This window comes from Stegodyphus dumicola, chromosome 10 (assembly GCF_044657685.1).
Source record: "Stegodyphus dumicola isolate Sdum_Otavi_A_Nest chromosome 10, ASM4465768v1".
NCBI lineage: Eukaryota > Metazoa > Arthropoda > Arachnida > Araneae > Eresidae > Stegodyphus > Stegodyphus dumicola.
The window spans coordinates 118,755,165-118,770,824 of record NC_140777.1 but is presented as its reverse complement, the minus strand read 5'-3'; the positions used below and the strand labels follow the sequence as shown (position 1 = coordinate 118,770,824).

General features: G+C 33.5%; 1 protein-coding gene and 1 long non-coding RNA gene across 3 annotated transcripts in view; one reads left to right on the top strand and one right to left on the bottom strand.

Moving 5' to 3' along the window:
* The window catches only part of LOC146995081 (uncharacterized), a 119,387-nt gene that overhangs the window by 9,638 nt on the left and 94,089 nt on the right, over positions 1–15,660 (top strand). The gene's annotated exons all lie outside the window — the stretch shown is intronic.
* Ak1 (Adenylate kinase 1) overlaps positions 1–15,660 on the bottom strand; it is a 71,991-nt gene that overhangs the window by 7,972 nt on the left and 48,359 nt on the right. For both annotated transcript variants that reach the window (XM_085825443.1, XM_085825444.1), the window contains 2 exons: positions 11,028–11,144; positions 3,884–4,069 (listed from right to left, as the gene is read on the bottom strand). In XM_085825443.1, the coding sequence (XP_085681569.1) occupies positions 3,884–4,069; positions 11,028–11,144 (303 nt within the window). The remainder of the gene's footprint in view (positions 1–3,883; positions 4,070–11,027; positions 11,145–15,660) is intronic.

The following is a 15,660-nucleotide window of genomic DNA, read 5'->3' as shown; positions in this document are numbered from 1 at the left end:
AAGTCAACCCTTTGTTGCACACCTTTCATGATGACTTTGGATTTTGTATGGAAACATCCGTAGGCTATTTTTTAATTTTTTTCTCCTCGTTCTCGTGTACTTTAAACCTGTCTCTGATGTAATCCGTTGGATGCTTTTCCTAGGAGTTTGCTGAACAATTCCAGAAACTTTGGCTGCATTTTCAGGAGTGACTACAGTTTGCCTAGGCCCAACATTTCCCTTTCGATCATTAGCCACGCTGCCAATCCGTTCGAATTTCGCGAAGAGCATGCGAATGGTTTTCGCATCCGGTCCAACTGGAACATTGAATCGGTTTTGAAAACTGCGACGTGTTGCCGTAGGACTGTGTTCTAATCGGTGAAATTCCAGAACAGCAACAACCAAAAAAAAAAAAAAAAAAAAAAAAGTTGTTTAATGGAATACATTATTTCACTTTCTACGCTAGCCTCTTTTCACTAGCCAACAGTCGTACTGATCACTTTCAACGTTTCTCAAGAAATTTCAGTAAACTATGGAGATTTAAAATTTACTCCTTAAAATGAATTAGGAAATGCAAGACCCTGTCGATTGTTTTTCTGTTCCTTTCATTTAAAATAAGTGACTAAATGGCCATAATACGTTCGAAATTGCCTCCTGTAGCCCACGGGAAAAGGTTAAAGGCTATTGATAGGTCATTGCGATTACGGCGCCCTCTGTTGATGATTTTAACTAAATTTTCTAAACTTTTGTACACCATTTTTACAGTTTTGCTAATAAACCTGCAGTTTACCGCATAATTCTGTCGATCTTTGTTGTAGAGATATTTAATTTTGAAATCAGGGCTTATTCGCTGATCACCCTGTATCACCAAACAGCTTGTTTTTGATTTTAGTGAATCATTTAAAATTAGGAAAAAAACACACACACACAAGCAGCTTATCGATTTTGAGGAAGTCAGACACAAGTCACCAGGTTACTCTTCCTTAGAGGGAAAAAAAATGAAAAGAAAAGAAAGGGGCAAAATTATCCTGAAAGCATTTATGCGAAATAAGGTTTCTTTTTCTTTTTTTTTTTTTCCTAATTTTAAATTTTACATTTGCATGCTCTTTTTCAGTGAATGAGGGCTGCTCTCCGAATATTGTGGTTAAGGGTACATACCATCGGTCAATTAATTCCCAGAAATGTTATGAAAAGTTTGTAAATGAAGAACTGTTGCTTTAAAGACATTATGATATTTCATAAACAAACTTTCTCATTTTCCTAATTAAAATGCTACGAAAGTACATATTTATATTAAATGTGTTAAATTCCATTGTTTTTAAAGGATATTTTTTTCTCATCGTTTAATGTCATCAAAATAGATGTGGACAAGCGTGATCATATTAAATAGCGCCCACTGTATTTCTTAACAGAATGTAAAAATCGACACACAATTCCGTCATATGACTGCAATAGTAAATTTAAAATTTGTGAAACATTATGGGAAAGAATACATACCAAATAAAACTGAGTACGAATAAAACAACGTAATTTAGCATCAATTTCATTTTAGCAGACGACCTTTCAGCGACTGAATACTATCGGCTTTGTCAGCAACATGTTCAGTTGCAGTTGACGAGAGTGTTCAGTTAAAATAAAATTTCGAACAAATCCCGTTACTTCGTTCGTATTCAGCTGTAGACTGTTCCAAGATATTTTGCCTAAAGTTTAGCTTACCTTAACAGCAACAACTATTAAGAATACATTTGGACGGCAATTTACATTCAAGAACAGAACATAAAGAAGTGCCCCTTTCTTTGTACCGATATATCACATTTCAAATTGCACTGAATACAACTATACTTGAAAATATATCAACATATTCCGGAGTATAATTCCATTGATAATAATTCTGCATTCAGATAAAAATTGAGATTTTTCCAGATGAGCACCATTTTTTTTTTAACTTCTGAATATATATTTTTTTAATTTCTGAATATGATACCCATTCTGATTAAAATTTGTAATACGTATGTAACGAAAGTCTAAACACAAAGCTAATAGCACTCTTCCTCTACTCCTTGCTTCTTCCTTCAATACTGAATTGAAGTGTTTTTTTAAATTACATTAGCAGTGCTTATAAAAAAGAAAACGATTATGGGCTATCTCTTCGGGAGATTTGCAGATCCTTTTCAAGAACGAATTCAACCAGTGGCCGAGGGGTTAATACCGCTGAATACTGGAGAGTTAAAACTGGATTCGATCCCCGTTTTTCCAAGTGTAACGTGAGTATGAGCTAGTTTTTCTTTGAAAATTACTCTGAGTATGAGTTAGTTTTTCTTTGAAAACTCCTCCACGAAGACATTCCTTCAGTTAAGCAGATAGCTCTTATGTGCTTTGACATATCAAAATAACCTCAGGAATGAAATTAAAGAAGTTAAATTCTATTTGGTAAACGAAACTAGATAGGTACAAATTTCCAGTTCAGAAATTTTTGAGAGATATCTATTCAGTATAGAAGACGTACAATTTGCACATAACATGTACACAAATGTATTAAATACCATAGATAAATGCAAATAATCTCACTTACGCGGTGCACTGAAAGTATACAAAATTTGCTTACCCCCCCCCCAAAAAAACAGAAAGTTAACATAATTCTAGTAAAATAGATTCCAAATAAAGAAAAGAAACACTGATTACTAAATCAATGGTGTTAAACTGGCGGCCCCCAAAGTAATTTTATGCGCCACGAAAATTCCTTTCCTATAAGTTAATTAGCATGATTATGCAAATTATTATGGCAAGAATTAGAAAACTTTGATAGTTTTGAGTTTAATTTCACATTATTTTCAATACCATTAAAAGCAAACATGAGTAATGCCCTGGGAAATCTACAAATGGAGCTAATTAATTTACGCTGTGACATAAATCTTATTTAAGGATTTGAAGTTACAGATTTAATTAACTTTTATTATACTTGTCAAATGATAAACATCCTCTCTATGGAGCAGGCTCTGGCAACAATTCTTCCATGTAATATGGACATGACAACAACAGCAACAAATGATAAACATCCTTAGTTATGAATTTTTGCAACAAGAATAATCGCTTTGTTTGTGAATACTTTTATATGTGATTTTTTTAACCGCAGTTAAAAATTAACAGTCTAAAAATAGAACCAGAATGACCGATGAACATTTACTGTTTATGATAAAGATAATTTTTCTGCAAAGTTACAAACTTTATCAAAATCAAAATGCCATGAGGTGTTATTTCTAAAAATTGAAGTAAGAAATGAAGAAGTTTGCAATTAATATAGAAATATATGAATTTTTTCTGTACGCCATTTCAGTTACAAAGTCTAATAAACAGAAATTTCTTGCAGATACCAATTTTTAACTTTCAAATAGAAAATAAATAGAAATTGGAATTTTTTCCTTATTATTGCTATTTATGTATGCCGATATTACTACTGTTTACGTACGTTGTGATAAATATTTAGCTTAACCATTTGTTTCAGGGGAAAAATTACTGAAGGGGGGATAAAAAAATTCGGTCCTGCAGCTCTTTTTAAACAGTGCATCTGTTGCATCTCAAATTGCAACTTTAACAGCAAAACTCAAATTTCATTTACCGGTTTAATATTAAATATAAATCCTAAACAAGCTCCATACAGTCAATCGCAGCAATATGTGTATTGGTAAATTCACAAGAGAGAAAAAAAAAAATTCAATTATACCCCACCATTTCTATTTATCTCTCTTTCTAAATTACTGAATGGCGAGAAGTTCCCTTCTTCACGTGCGTGTGGCAAGACCAGTGTGACAAAAACCGAAACTCACAAATGATTGGCACTGTGTCAAAAACTGAACCATTCTCGAATACAGTTTGAATCTAAAACGTCACAAGAAAAAATTCTTACTTTTTTAACTTTGTCTCCATAATGGTCTAGAATAGGTTGTGTGTGTTTGTGAAAAGTGTCGAGCCTTTTAGCGATTGTCTCCTCATTATCATCTGCTCGACCACTCGTCTTTCCCCTTTCTAGTAGACGAGCCTTCATGATGTCATCTGGCACATCGAAGAACAGTAAGAAAGAGCACTTACATACCTGCAATAAAATTTCAGTTGTAATTCATTACCTTCGTTGCAAGCTCTGGAACAGCTAGTTTAAGAAATAACATAAAAGCATATCCAATGAGAGAAACGCTATTTTTAAGATAAATGCGAACTTTGAAGAAAAAAAAAAATGCTTAAATGCATACATTCATTATTTTTATTTACAAATGCCGGCCAGTTGAGCCCTAGGTAATTAGAGATTTTGTTCTCGAATACTTTTTAATAATTCAATTAAAATGAACATGCCCAAGTTTTAAGCCATCTTTTGTTGTCTAGAATGTCGCTAATTTAGATAATAATGAAAGATTATGTGTACCACATAAGAATCAATCATAAACTGCATACAGTGGCTTGCATATACTTTTGGACACATATATATTTGAAATTTATTTGCACAGATCTTGTACTATATATTGAAACACAGACTCGACACGTTTCTAATATATTATGTTTTCCCGATTTTTAAGTCTTGCCCAGTAACTCACATAATAAATTCGGACGCTAGTAAGCTTTGTTAAATGCTTTCAAAGACGATGTTTCTTGCCTTTTTTTTTAATAAAAAACACATCACAAGAACTATCGTCTGCATTTGGAAATCATTGCTTATTTAGCAAAATATAATAACAGTCCATATGAAAAATATCCGTGGTATTCGCAAAACCTACAATAAGCAAGGTTTTTATCATATTGAAATAATGTTATAGCTGCAGACGATACAAAATTTAATATATTTCCATACGATAGACGAATTGCTTCGAGATGAAAGCCAAATGAAGAATTGAATATGAAAATCCTATCCTTCAACATGAATGGGGAAGCATAATACACTCATGTCCATAAATTAAGGATAATGCAAATCAGGCAAAGGAAGAGTTAGAAGCAAAACAAATTTGACTTATTTGTAAAGCTTATTTATTAAACAAAAGGTAAAGAGCAAAAAAAGATGCGATATGTTTGATATTATTAAAAAAATTAGCGATCTTTTCTTCCCGGAGCAAATTACAAAAAAAACCTATTTACAAAAAACCAATATTATATGGTTGGTATGATTCTTAATACATTGTATGTCTCCCAGACGATACAATACAGTCCGTACAATGCCTAGGCATGCTGAGTATCAAATTATCGATCTGATCTTGAGAGATATTACACCACTCAAAAAGCAATGCTCTCCGAAGTTCCGGTAGACATGTAGGAGGAGGTTGACGGGCTGCAACTCGTTGGCCAAGCATATCCCACACGTGCTCTACTGGATTCAAGGCCGGTGAGAATGCTGGCCAGTCCATACAGGGTGATATCCTCCGATTGAAGGCATTCGCTTACGATGTTTGCACGGTGAGGACGGGCGTTGTCATCCATAAACACAAATTGCGCGCCCATGGCACCCCGAAACAAACGTACATATTGTTCCAGAATGACGTCCCGGTAGATTTGGCTTGTCATGGTTCCAATATGAACCTGCAGGTCAGTTCTGGAACCCAGGATAATTCCACCCCCAAACGAGCACTCCTGCACTACCGTAACGGTGTCGTTCAATGATGTTTTCTTGGTGGGAACGGGTACCTGGAGCTCTCCATATGAAAGTCCGACGAGAATCAGACTGCAATCTAAACCTGGACTCGTCGGAAAACATCACACAAGCCCACTGTTGCGGTGTCCACAATGCATGCTCTCTACTCCAGACGACAGTGAGTTGCAGTAAGTGGAACGCATCTGACAGGTCTACGAGCATATAGACCAATCTGCCCTAAGCGTCTGTACACGGTCTACCTTGAAATTGTCGTACAAATGGCTGAAGAGAGCTGACGAGACAGGTCTCAGGCTGTGCTCCGCCTGTTTCTTTTGGCAGTAACTGCCAAATACCGGTCCTCATTCGGCGTTGTAACTCTGGGGCGACCTATGCTGTAACGTCTACTCACATTACCATCATCTTGGAATCGTTACCAAAGCCTGGAGATGACACCCTGGGCAATTCCATGTTCGTCTGATACTTCCAGTTGGGTACGCCCACATTCCAGACGGCCTCATTCCAGACGGCCACGTAAAAAATCATCCAAATGCGTCCTTTGTGTCATAACTATTCGGTTATTGCACTGAAATGCTTATAAAGCGCCTGCGAACAATTTTACATCTTTGTCTGTATTCCTTATATATCACTCTCTTACACTCTCGTCATTGTGACGTACCATCGGTGTCATCTGGTTACTTCCTGAAATTTTCAAATTTTCATATGATTCTTGAAGATGTGTGTAGTGATTTTACAGGTGATATATTTATTTTAGAGTTCGATTTCCGCGTGACTCTGAATTAATCCTTAATTTATGCACATGAGTGTAGTTTGGGCATGTTTCGCTGCCTCTCAGATGGGAAATTTACATTTGATAAAAAATAATATGGATCGCTTAAGGGAAACCTGAAAACATCTGCAAGAAAACTTGGAATGCAAAATGCATTTAAATTCTATCAGGATAAAGATCCTAAAAATGTCTGTAAGTGTTTGTTTATGGTTATTATACGACTATCTTGAAGTTATTGAAACTTCTCCATGTTCTTCAGACTTAAATCCTATCGATGATGTGTAGAGTAAGTTGGAAAAGACTCAGAAAAAATGACATTTTTTCGATAGCTCTGTTAAAAGCATTTCTTACGAAGAAATGAACAAAGTAGAATAATCTTACTTGATGAAATTAGTTATTTCTATGACAAAACGCATGAAAAGTGTAAATTTAGCGAAAGGATATCTAATGAAGTATTGGATGTCGCGTAATATTCATATTTTTATTAAATATAAACTGTTTCTTCAATGTGTCCGAATACTTACATGTGAGTTAATTTTCCGAATATTTATAATAAGCCGTACAGATATTAGGTTATTTCAAAGCAGAAGAGATGAAAAATGAGCAATGCCCTCGCGGGAAGTCGAACTGTGGACCTCTCGAATACGCGCCAAGCGTGCTGACAACTACAGCACGAAGGCATGCTAAGAAGGCGGGAGAATTACCTTCTAAAATATTTTTTTTCAATCAAAAACATTTCGAATAACTTTTTTTAAAGCAAGCAGGTTTTAAAAAAAGGTGATCGATAATATACATGAAAGAAAATATGATTTTGCTAATATTTAGTAACTGACATTTGCAAATAAAATTGTGGAACACAAGCGTCCAAAAGCATAAATAGGCCACTCTAATTTTTTTTTCTATTTTAGTTTTACAGCTATTCATTCCAGGTTCCTTGGCAGAACAGGCTGATCTATAATATAATGATATCACAGTTTTTTTTTTTAGTTTTTTTTTTAAATCAAATTTTCAACAGAGGCCTCCAAAATGCAATAAATATCTCCTTAGAAAATCAAAAATCACTTTTTACAATGGAATGGAACTCATCTAAATTTTTTCTCGATAAAATTTCCTTTTCCCAAACGATATTTAGTCCTGCGAACATAGCTCGAGATGCGATTATTAATCTTTGTTCGTTGCCAAAACCATATTAAATTTTTAGAAACATTTTATAAATAAATAATACTTATTAGGACAAAGGGCGTTTATAAATTTCGTTTTGGCATTTTGCGTTGAAAACTTTAAATGTCGGTTCACTTTTCAGACTGTTGCCACCAAATATTACAGTTCTGTATTATATTTAAAGAAAATAAATAATGAAGAAGCTGCATAAATCTACGTATGTTTCTCGCACTGTGATAAAACGACGGTACCTAGAGCCATCAAATTTTGAATAACGTACGTTTTCACCGGAATATGGACATCTGAAAGCCCAAATTTAGAATTTGTTTTATTATCTATTTCATATTTCGTAAAACTTTAAAGAATTTTTTATTAACAAAACCAATGATTTCAAAGCAAGCAATGGCTTGCAAAAAAATATTTTTTTATCTCCAGCGCGCAAAACTGTATATCGGAAATTCTTAAGATATGCTCATTTTAAAATTATTTTGCAATATTGCTGTTGAACTAAATTTTATGTTTAAGTGCAAAGAGCATGATATTTAATAAATAAAGGTAACCCGCAAAACGTTAAAAAAACGCCCCCTTGGGCGTAAAGTAAAATCTGAAGGCATTCAGATTTTTTTTTTTTCTGAAATTGTAATTGAAACTTTATATAAATAAATAATACTGATGCTGAGATACAACTATCTTTATGCATAATAATAAACAAAGCAAGCAAGAAAGTCGACCAATATTATTAAGCCAGTAAACAATTCCAAACATAGCTACTAACGAAATCTGTATTTTGCGACAGTAGCATGTTCTGAAGAATCGAGATCACAGGATTCGTATCAAGAGTATCCCTTTCCATAATATGTTTGGTATGGTTGTGCATGAAAACGAACATTTTCTGTTGAAAGCATCTACATGCAGACTGAAATCTCCTTGAAACGGCCATTTACTCTTCTAACCGATTTTAGTTTTCTCTGAAACCTCACAGAATAAGATTATGGGTAATTTTCAGTAGCATTATGTAATTATTTTTAGCTAGTTTCAAAATATAATTTTATAAAATTCATAAATATTAGCCAGATTGAGAGATTTACTGCGTCTTTTAACAGCAACTGGATAAAGTATTTTAAATACTTAGTCTCACAAATTGACACAGACTGGAAATTCAGAAAAACATAAAACTTGGATTAAAGAACAATGGATTCAGTGACATAATATTGTCAAAAAATACCACTATATTAATTTTCATTTAAGGCCTCTGCAGTGAGAACAGTAAATATTACTGCAACTATTCTAAGCGACTATTCGACAAAATGACAAATAACATCCCCTTTGCTGAAATACATTGTTTGGTGGTTTTATTTCAAAAGGCACAACAAATAACTGCTACTGTACTGCGAAAAATAACTCGATAAATCCAAACGAAAGATAATGTATAGAGCAAAAAATTTGTTCCCTCTCCAACTGTTACGATTACGCGTAAGATCTATAGGGAGGACAGTGATGGCGAACCTATGGCACGCGTTCCGCAGTCGGCACGCAGAGCATGATCAGCCGGCACGCGACTAAAATATTACATTCTTAATCAATAATCACAATAAAAATGATATAATATAATTTTAATAAGTGTTTTAGTCTGTTCTTGAACGTATTAGATGGTAAAGACCAATGGTATTACATGGTAAAGAATACGCCAAAGCAGCTAATGTTTGCTAAACGAATTCAAATTTATTGCAGATTGACGGTGAGTTTTAATACTTTCAATGTTAAATAGATTCCAGTTTTCAGATCAAAGCATTTTGATATACCTTATGAATAATTATAATTTAATACCTTAAACGGAATGGCACGCGACCATTCCATTTTGGACACGGGGCCCCAAAAATGTTCGCCACAACTGGTATAGGATGTCCCAACAAAACTGCCGGATTTAATATGCCCCAAATATAATTTATTTTTAGAAAATGGAAAATATTTTTACAAATTTAAAATAGGCAAATGTTTCTCTTTAAGAGCATAGAGTTTGATTTGACCTGGCAACAACAGTATTTTATCACTTTTAAGCCATTTCTCTTTAAGCAAATTAAGCAACTTCATTAAGTCATTTACTGTCAGTTTAATTCTCAGCTTTGCTGCAGTTTGGTAGACATGGAGCGCTATACAAAGGAACAGCAAATTTTGATTTTTAAAACTCATTACAAAAATGGAAAGTGTTATGCACAGACTATTAGGAAGCTACATGCAGTCTTTTGACGTGAAATTGCATCTAATGAAACAATAGTTTGCAGATTGATAAAAAAATCTGAGAACATAAGTTCGACAGCAGACATTAAATCACCACGCTGTCGATCCAGCCGGTCTGCTGAAAACGTCGCTATTGAGAATACAACTTTATTGCAAATAATGGAAAATTCGAACTTAGAATCGTGGAAAGGCTAACAACAAAAAAGCTTAAAGAGGACTTGTGTCATTAGCCACCCCCAGTAGGAAGATACGCAAGAAAGTAATTATGAATTTCATCAAAAGAACGTGATGCCAGAGAGCAAATCATGGAGGACATATGTTAAGACGCTACTTTTCATTCTTAAATCGAAACATTTACCTCTTGTAAATATGTAAAAATACATTCTATTTCCTAAAAGTAAAGTATTCTAACGGGCATACTAAATATGGCACTTTTCTTGGGACATCCTTTTAGCTACCATTAAAATTCCTAATGTTTTTGTTTTCTAACTTGATTAGAAAACAGACACTGTTAGCAAAGATATAATTATCAGATGTTACTTAGATAAATAACTTGGGGAATCTACTTGAAACATAAAGCAAAAATATTTTTTTCTAATTGTTATGAGTATCTCCACCACTAAATTCCTGGACCTTTTCATATCGTAAGATTTGAGCCGAAAAAAGATGTTCACAAGTTCACAATTGATAAAACCGGAATTTTCAGAAGTTTTTAAGAGGAATTCAGGAGAACTGATGACCACAGAAAATATAACTCGCTGTAATCAAATACATAAAAAGAATTTGTTTAATGTGCTTGAATGTCTATAAATTGCAATGCAGGAAACGGTTTCGCAGCGTTATGAAATGAAGTTGCCTAAAAATGATGTTGCACACGTGTATATATATGTTTCCTTCCTCCAGCTTTGTTTCTGTGCCTGTACTAGTATATACACAAAGAATCTTAGAATCACAAAGAATCCTGTTCTTTCTTATCTTTTCTCATCTAATCACTATATCTTATCTCGTTCATTTGTGCTTTTGCAGCTGAGGATGATGGTTCGGTAAAACCATCGAAACTAGTCCTGTGAAAATTTGAAAATATAACGCTGATTTTTGTTGTTTGACTTCTAAATTAGCATTCTTGTTCTTTCAAATTTCAAAGAATTCACTCAACATTTTCAGAATAATGAGGTTTTTCTTTCATTTGATAATATTTTAACGTTCACGAAAATATTTTTTTTATTTCACCTATAATGAACATTGCTTACCAACCTGTTGTTCAAATTCGACAGCTTGCCCCGCTTCTCTGGGATAACCGTCGACGAGAAAACCATTTGATTTCGGAAGATGCTTTTGAATGGCTTCTTTCAAAAGTGCCAGAACTTCATCCTAAATTAAAAAAATATATATTATTTATTAAAATGAAATCACGCTTGGTAAAGCATAAAATATAATATTAAATCCAATAATAGCGATGCTCCAATTCAAATAATGACGTGTTTGTTGCAGAGGGAACTCCCTCCCGTTCTCCGCCGGATTTCTACCTGAGGATAAACACTATCAGACTGATAAAAGAGTGAGATTATCAAAGCTTCTAAAAATGGAATCGCCTCGCTCGGCTTCAAAAGAGTAGAAGTAAGAAAGACTAACTACATGAGGCTGCATTGAAGGCTGAAAATACAAAAAATAGCACTTTAAAAAAACTGAATTCAAAAGCAAATTTTATTACTCTTAAGTTTATTAAAGATATTTATTCACATCCATTAAATAAGGGGTTTAATATTCAACAGGTGTAGTCACATGACTCGAATTCTATCATATATGCTGTCACTTGGGATTGAATTGCATAAAATTGGGATTGAGTTGCATAAAATAAAATGTAGATAAATTAAAATAAGACATTATTATCATACTGTGGCATTATCATGTTTTACAAGGAAGAAAACAAATATTATAGTTTAAGTTCTCTACAGCTAATGTATCTTGTTCCTTCCAATATTATTAATTAATAGAATGATCAACGAAAGAAAGCTTTCTGAAACGCATCTTTCCCATAGCACAATACATAGTTCGAAAACGTACATTCTAATAATTCTATTTTGATGCCTTCTTGAGGTAAAACAGTCTTTGAATTGAGGTTAATTTCAGTATCAGTATTTTATTCAGTGACAGCGGTTCGTTTTAAAGAAAAGCCTTAGGTCATGAAATGATAGACAAATGAGGAATTTATAAATACCTGATTGAATGTGTGATTCAAAGTTCTACTGAATTCAATAAAGAGATATGAGAATGAATTAAAAAGATCATCACATCACAGTCGAGTACACGCAACTTTGTGCCATATGAAATTTAAGCATTATAGATTATCAAAAATGGTACTTACGTATTAACTCAACCACCTTGACGAAACTCGGAGACTTTTTACAGATGAAAAAGAATGATCCCATTAAGCCATCACTCAATTCCATCGCAAAGATTTACTCATTATACAAAAATATGCATATATATTTTACAAATATACGCAAATTACATAAATGTTTTACATTCTAATTAGATATTTATCCTGAAAATCAATAAATAAAACTACTTAGTAGCCGGTTTTTATTTCTTTTTTTTCATTCCAATGGAAATGTACTGACGAGTGCTTTACCAACAAATTCCTAACAACTGTTTCCTTTAGCGATTTTGCGGCAAAATGTTAGATTCCTGTAGAAATTTTACCTCACTTCCTTCCATTGCTCACAAATCCCTCAATCATATGTTTTAATATTAAGATTAAAGCAAAAAATATCACGATTTGTCTATGAAAACCGTTGAATTTGGAATACAACAAAAAGAACGTAAACGAAAAGAGCGCTTTTTCTTGGACTGAAGGAATTGTTATGTGCATAGTTGCCAGAATTGGTGACTTCTTCTAAAGTAGTTGCGCATCGTAGAAAATCTAATCGTAAGGTACCCCAAAAATGAATAAATATAATGTTCTAATATAAACTTTGAACTGGAAAACGTTTATATTATTATATTAGACCAGGCATGTCTAACTCATAGCCCCGCTTGTGGACATACTGATGTGGCTCACATCGCATAACTGCGAGGAGAGGAGATGAAAAGTTGATAGCACGCAAAACTGTATTTGTAAACGAAAACTGATTAAACAACTTTCACAGGGACATGATCCTTTAATTTACCGGACTGAATATGGTCTGTAAGGGCTAAAGCAACTAATAAACAACATATTCAAAGAAAGCAGCATTCGAAATTAATTTCAAATTGCGAAATTTCATTCTGAAATTCATTTCACAATGAAAGCGACAACTTAATTCCCACTTCAACTTTTTTGGAGAAAATTCTTATAAACAGCAAAAATATACTCACCACCGATTACTCTTTTATTAGAAGATTTTCAGAATATATTTGAGGAAATTTCATGAAGCACGCATATTGCAGACAAGTAGTGTTTTTATTCCTGATGTTTGAAGCATCAAAAATAAAATAAATAACGAAAAATTAGAAAATATTAAGTATACTCAAATATATAAACATACTAAGCATACTCCGAGCAATCTATAACCATGTAAAATTAAGTAAGATAACTAATAGATAATTAGCATTCAAAAATCAAGCTTGACGGTCTTATTAAAATGGGCATATTTTTGTCGAAATATATATATTTCCCTCTTAGATTAATTAAACGCAATTTTATCAGATATGACAGAAATATGGCTTATATTTTGGGAATTAATAAATATTAAATTCTGTATGCTGGCTTAGTGAAATTTTCTTAGGCGATACAGCCTTTTCTGCATAACGTTTTTGGTCGTTACCAAATTCTAATATTATTGCCTAACTATAACTACCAAGTTCTAATATTATTGCACTGAACCTTGCGTAAAATGATTCCATATTGCGCTTGACGCACATGCTAAATCAGGGATTCCCAACCCTTTTCTTGTATCGACCCCCTTAAAATTTTCTCAGTAATACACAACGTACAACATAATCATAATAAGAATAATTGCAAATAAATAACTTAACAATTGAAGACATAGGGGGAGGGGGGAAGGCCGTTTATGCCCATTTTTTTTATATTGAAATAATAATGTCATTTAGCGCACAATAAGAATAGCATCTAGTCGTTATGAAACCACTTTAAGAGAAAAAGTATTCATAACCATAACTGTAACCGAAGAAAGATTTTCCGTACTGGGAAAAAAACAATTTTTGTCCACGCACCAAGAAGGAAGAAGCATTTATGGCCAACTTTATCGGGATTATTCATATTCAGTGTTGTCCCTTGTATAGAAACTGTGGGGTTCGTCTATCAGTTATTCTCTAATGCTTGAAAACATGGAAAGTAAAGCTTCCAAAGCAGAATAGAGAAGATTGCTATCATTTAGTGGCCGCGTGTTCCGCCAAGAAGCGGAAGAAAACAGGAAGAATCCGAGATGTTAAGAAAGTTTTAAGAGTTAGAACCTGACTCTAAGTGCAAACTTCTTCAATGTTTTTCTTTGATTTGCGATAGTGAAAAACAATAAATTCTCAAAGCTTTTAATGAACTTAGGAATTATAATACCCATGATTATTATCTCGTCGTTGTACCCATACACCTCTTTCATCATTGCTAGACGATCTTCTTCCTTCTCTTATCCAAAATAAAATATACATATATATATATATATATATTAATGTGTTTTATAAATTGAGCAGAAAAAAGGATAGGTAATGTTGCTGAATGAATGCATTAGACTTGCCCTCACTGTCCGATGCACTGCGCACTATTTTTACTACATAACTTCATTATAACAGGTATAAGGTATTTTCTCTCGCCGTTTCGCATTTCTTCGTAATATAACTCGATGCACGCTCGATTCGTTTTTGGAAGATCCAGAGTTCGAAGCATGGTGAAGGCATTGCAGATTTCTTGTTTCCTGGTATCGAAAAATTATAATCACTCTGCACAGTAATTCTTTGCAAAATAATGAAGTCAACCTGCAAACCATTATTATGATTAACATTCATTTATCAGTTAGAAGTAAGAATTTTCAAGCTTAAAGAAAACGTAAATAACTTGTAATTTTATCGACCGCGGCATCTTCGGGTTTTTCAGCTGGCATTAAAAGGTATATTTTGCAACGCAGTGTTTTTAACTACTACATCAAGAGAAGTTTATGATTCTTTACAAGCACACAGTTATAATTTTCTTGCAACACGACCTTATAAAATGGAAAGTACATCTGTAAACTGTACCTGTACGTCAATAAATTTAAATACTTACTTACTGAGGCAATTGTTTATGGGGAAACGGCAAAATTACGCCATTCACAAGATATCATTGTATGCAGGAAGACTTATTCTAGAATACGTTGGAAAAAAGAGGAAATAAATTATTTACAATTGTTAAAGGGGAAAAAAGGTTGAGAGCTATTTTGCTATCAAATCTGATTTATATTTTACAGTTGTTAGGGGAGTTATAGATCAAGCTATTGAATTTCAGGAACCAATTATCTTTCTTTCGTACAGCTATATTTTACGAATTAAAAAAATCTCCTGTTTGTTTTGAAATCCTTTTCCTCCACAGCAGATGTTGAAATTCACGAAACACAGTTATTTTTAAGGAGAAAAGGAACAAATCCTACAGCAGATTTTCTTGGATTTATAAAATAACTTGAAAGAAGACAATTTTTATTGTTCGTAGATTCGCTGACCAGTTTCGGAAAATGGTACTTTTGTACCTACCACGCCTTTTGGCCCCCGTTAAGGAGAAGTCAAACACATGCCATGACCTAACGATAGCACCATCTGGAGAAGGTTATGTCCTCTTTCTCAGTTGAGGCTTTTTTTTTTTTTTTTTTAATCGCGTTATTATTTCAGTTTTCCTTGACAAGATTTTCATTCTGAGTGAATG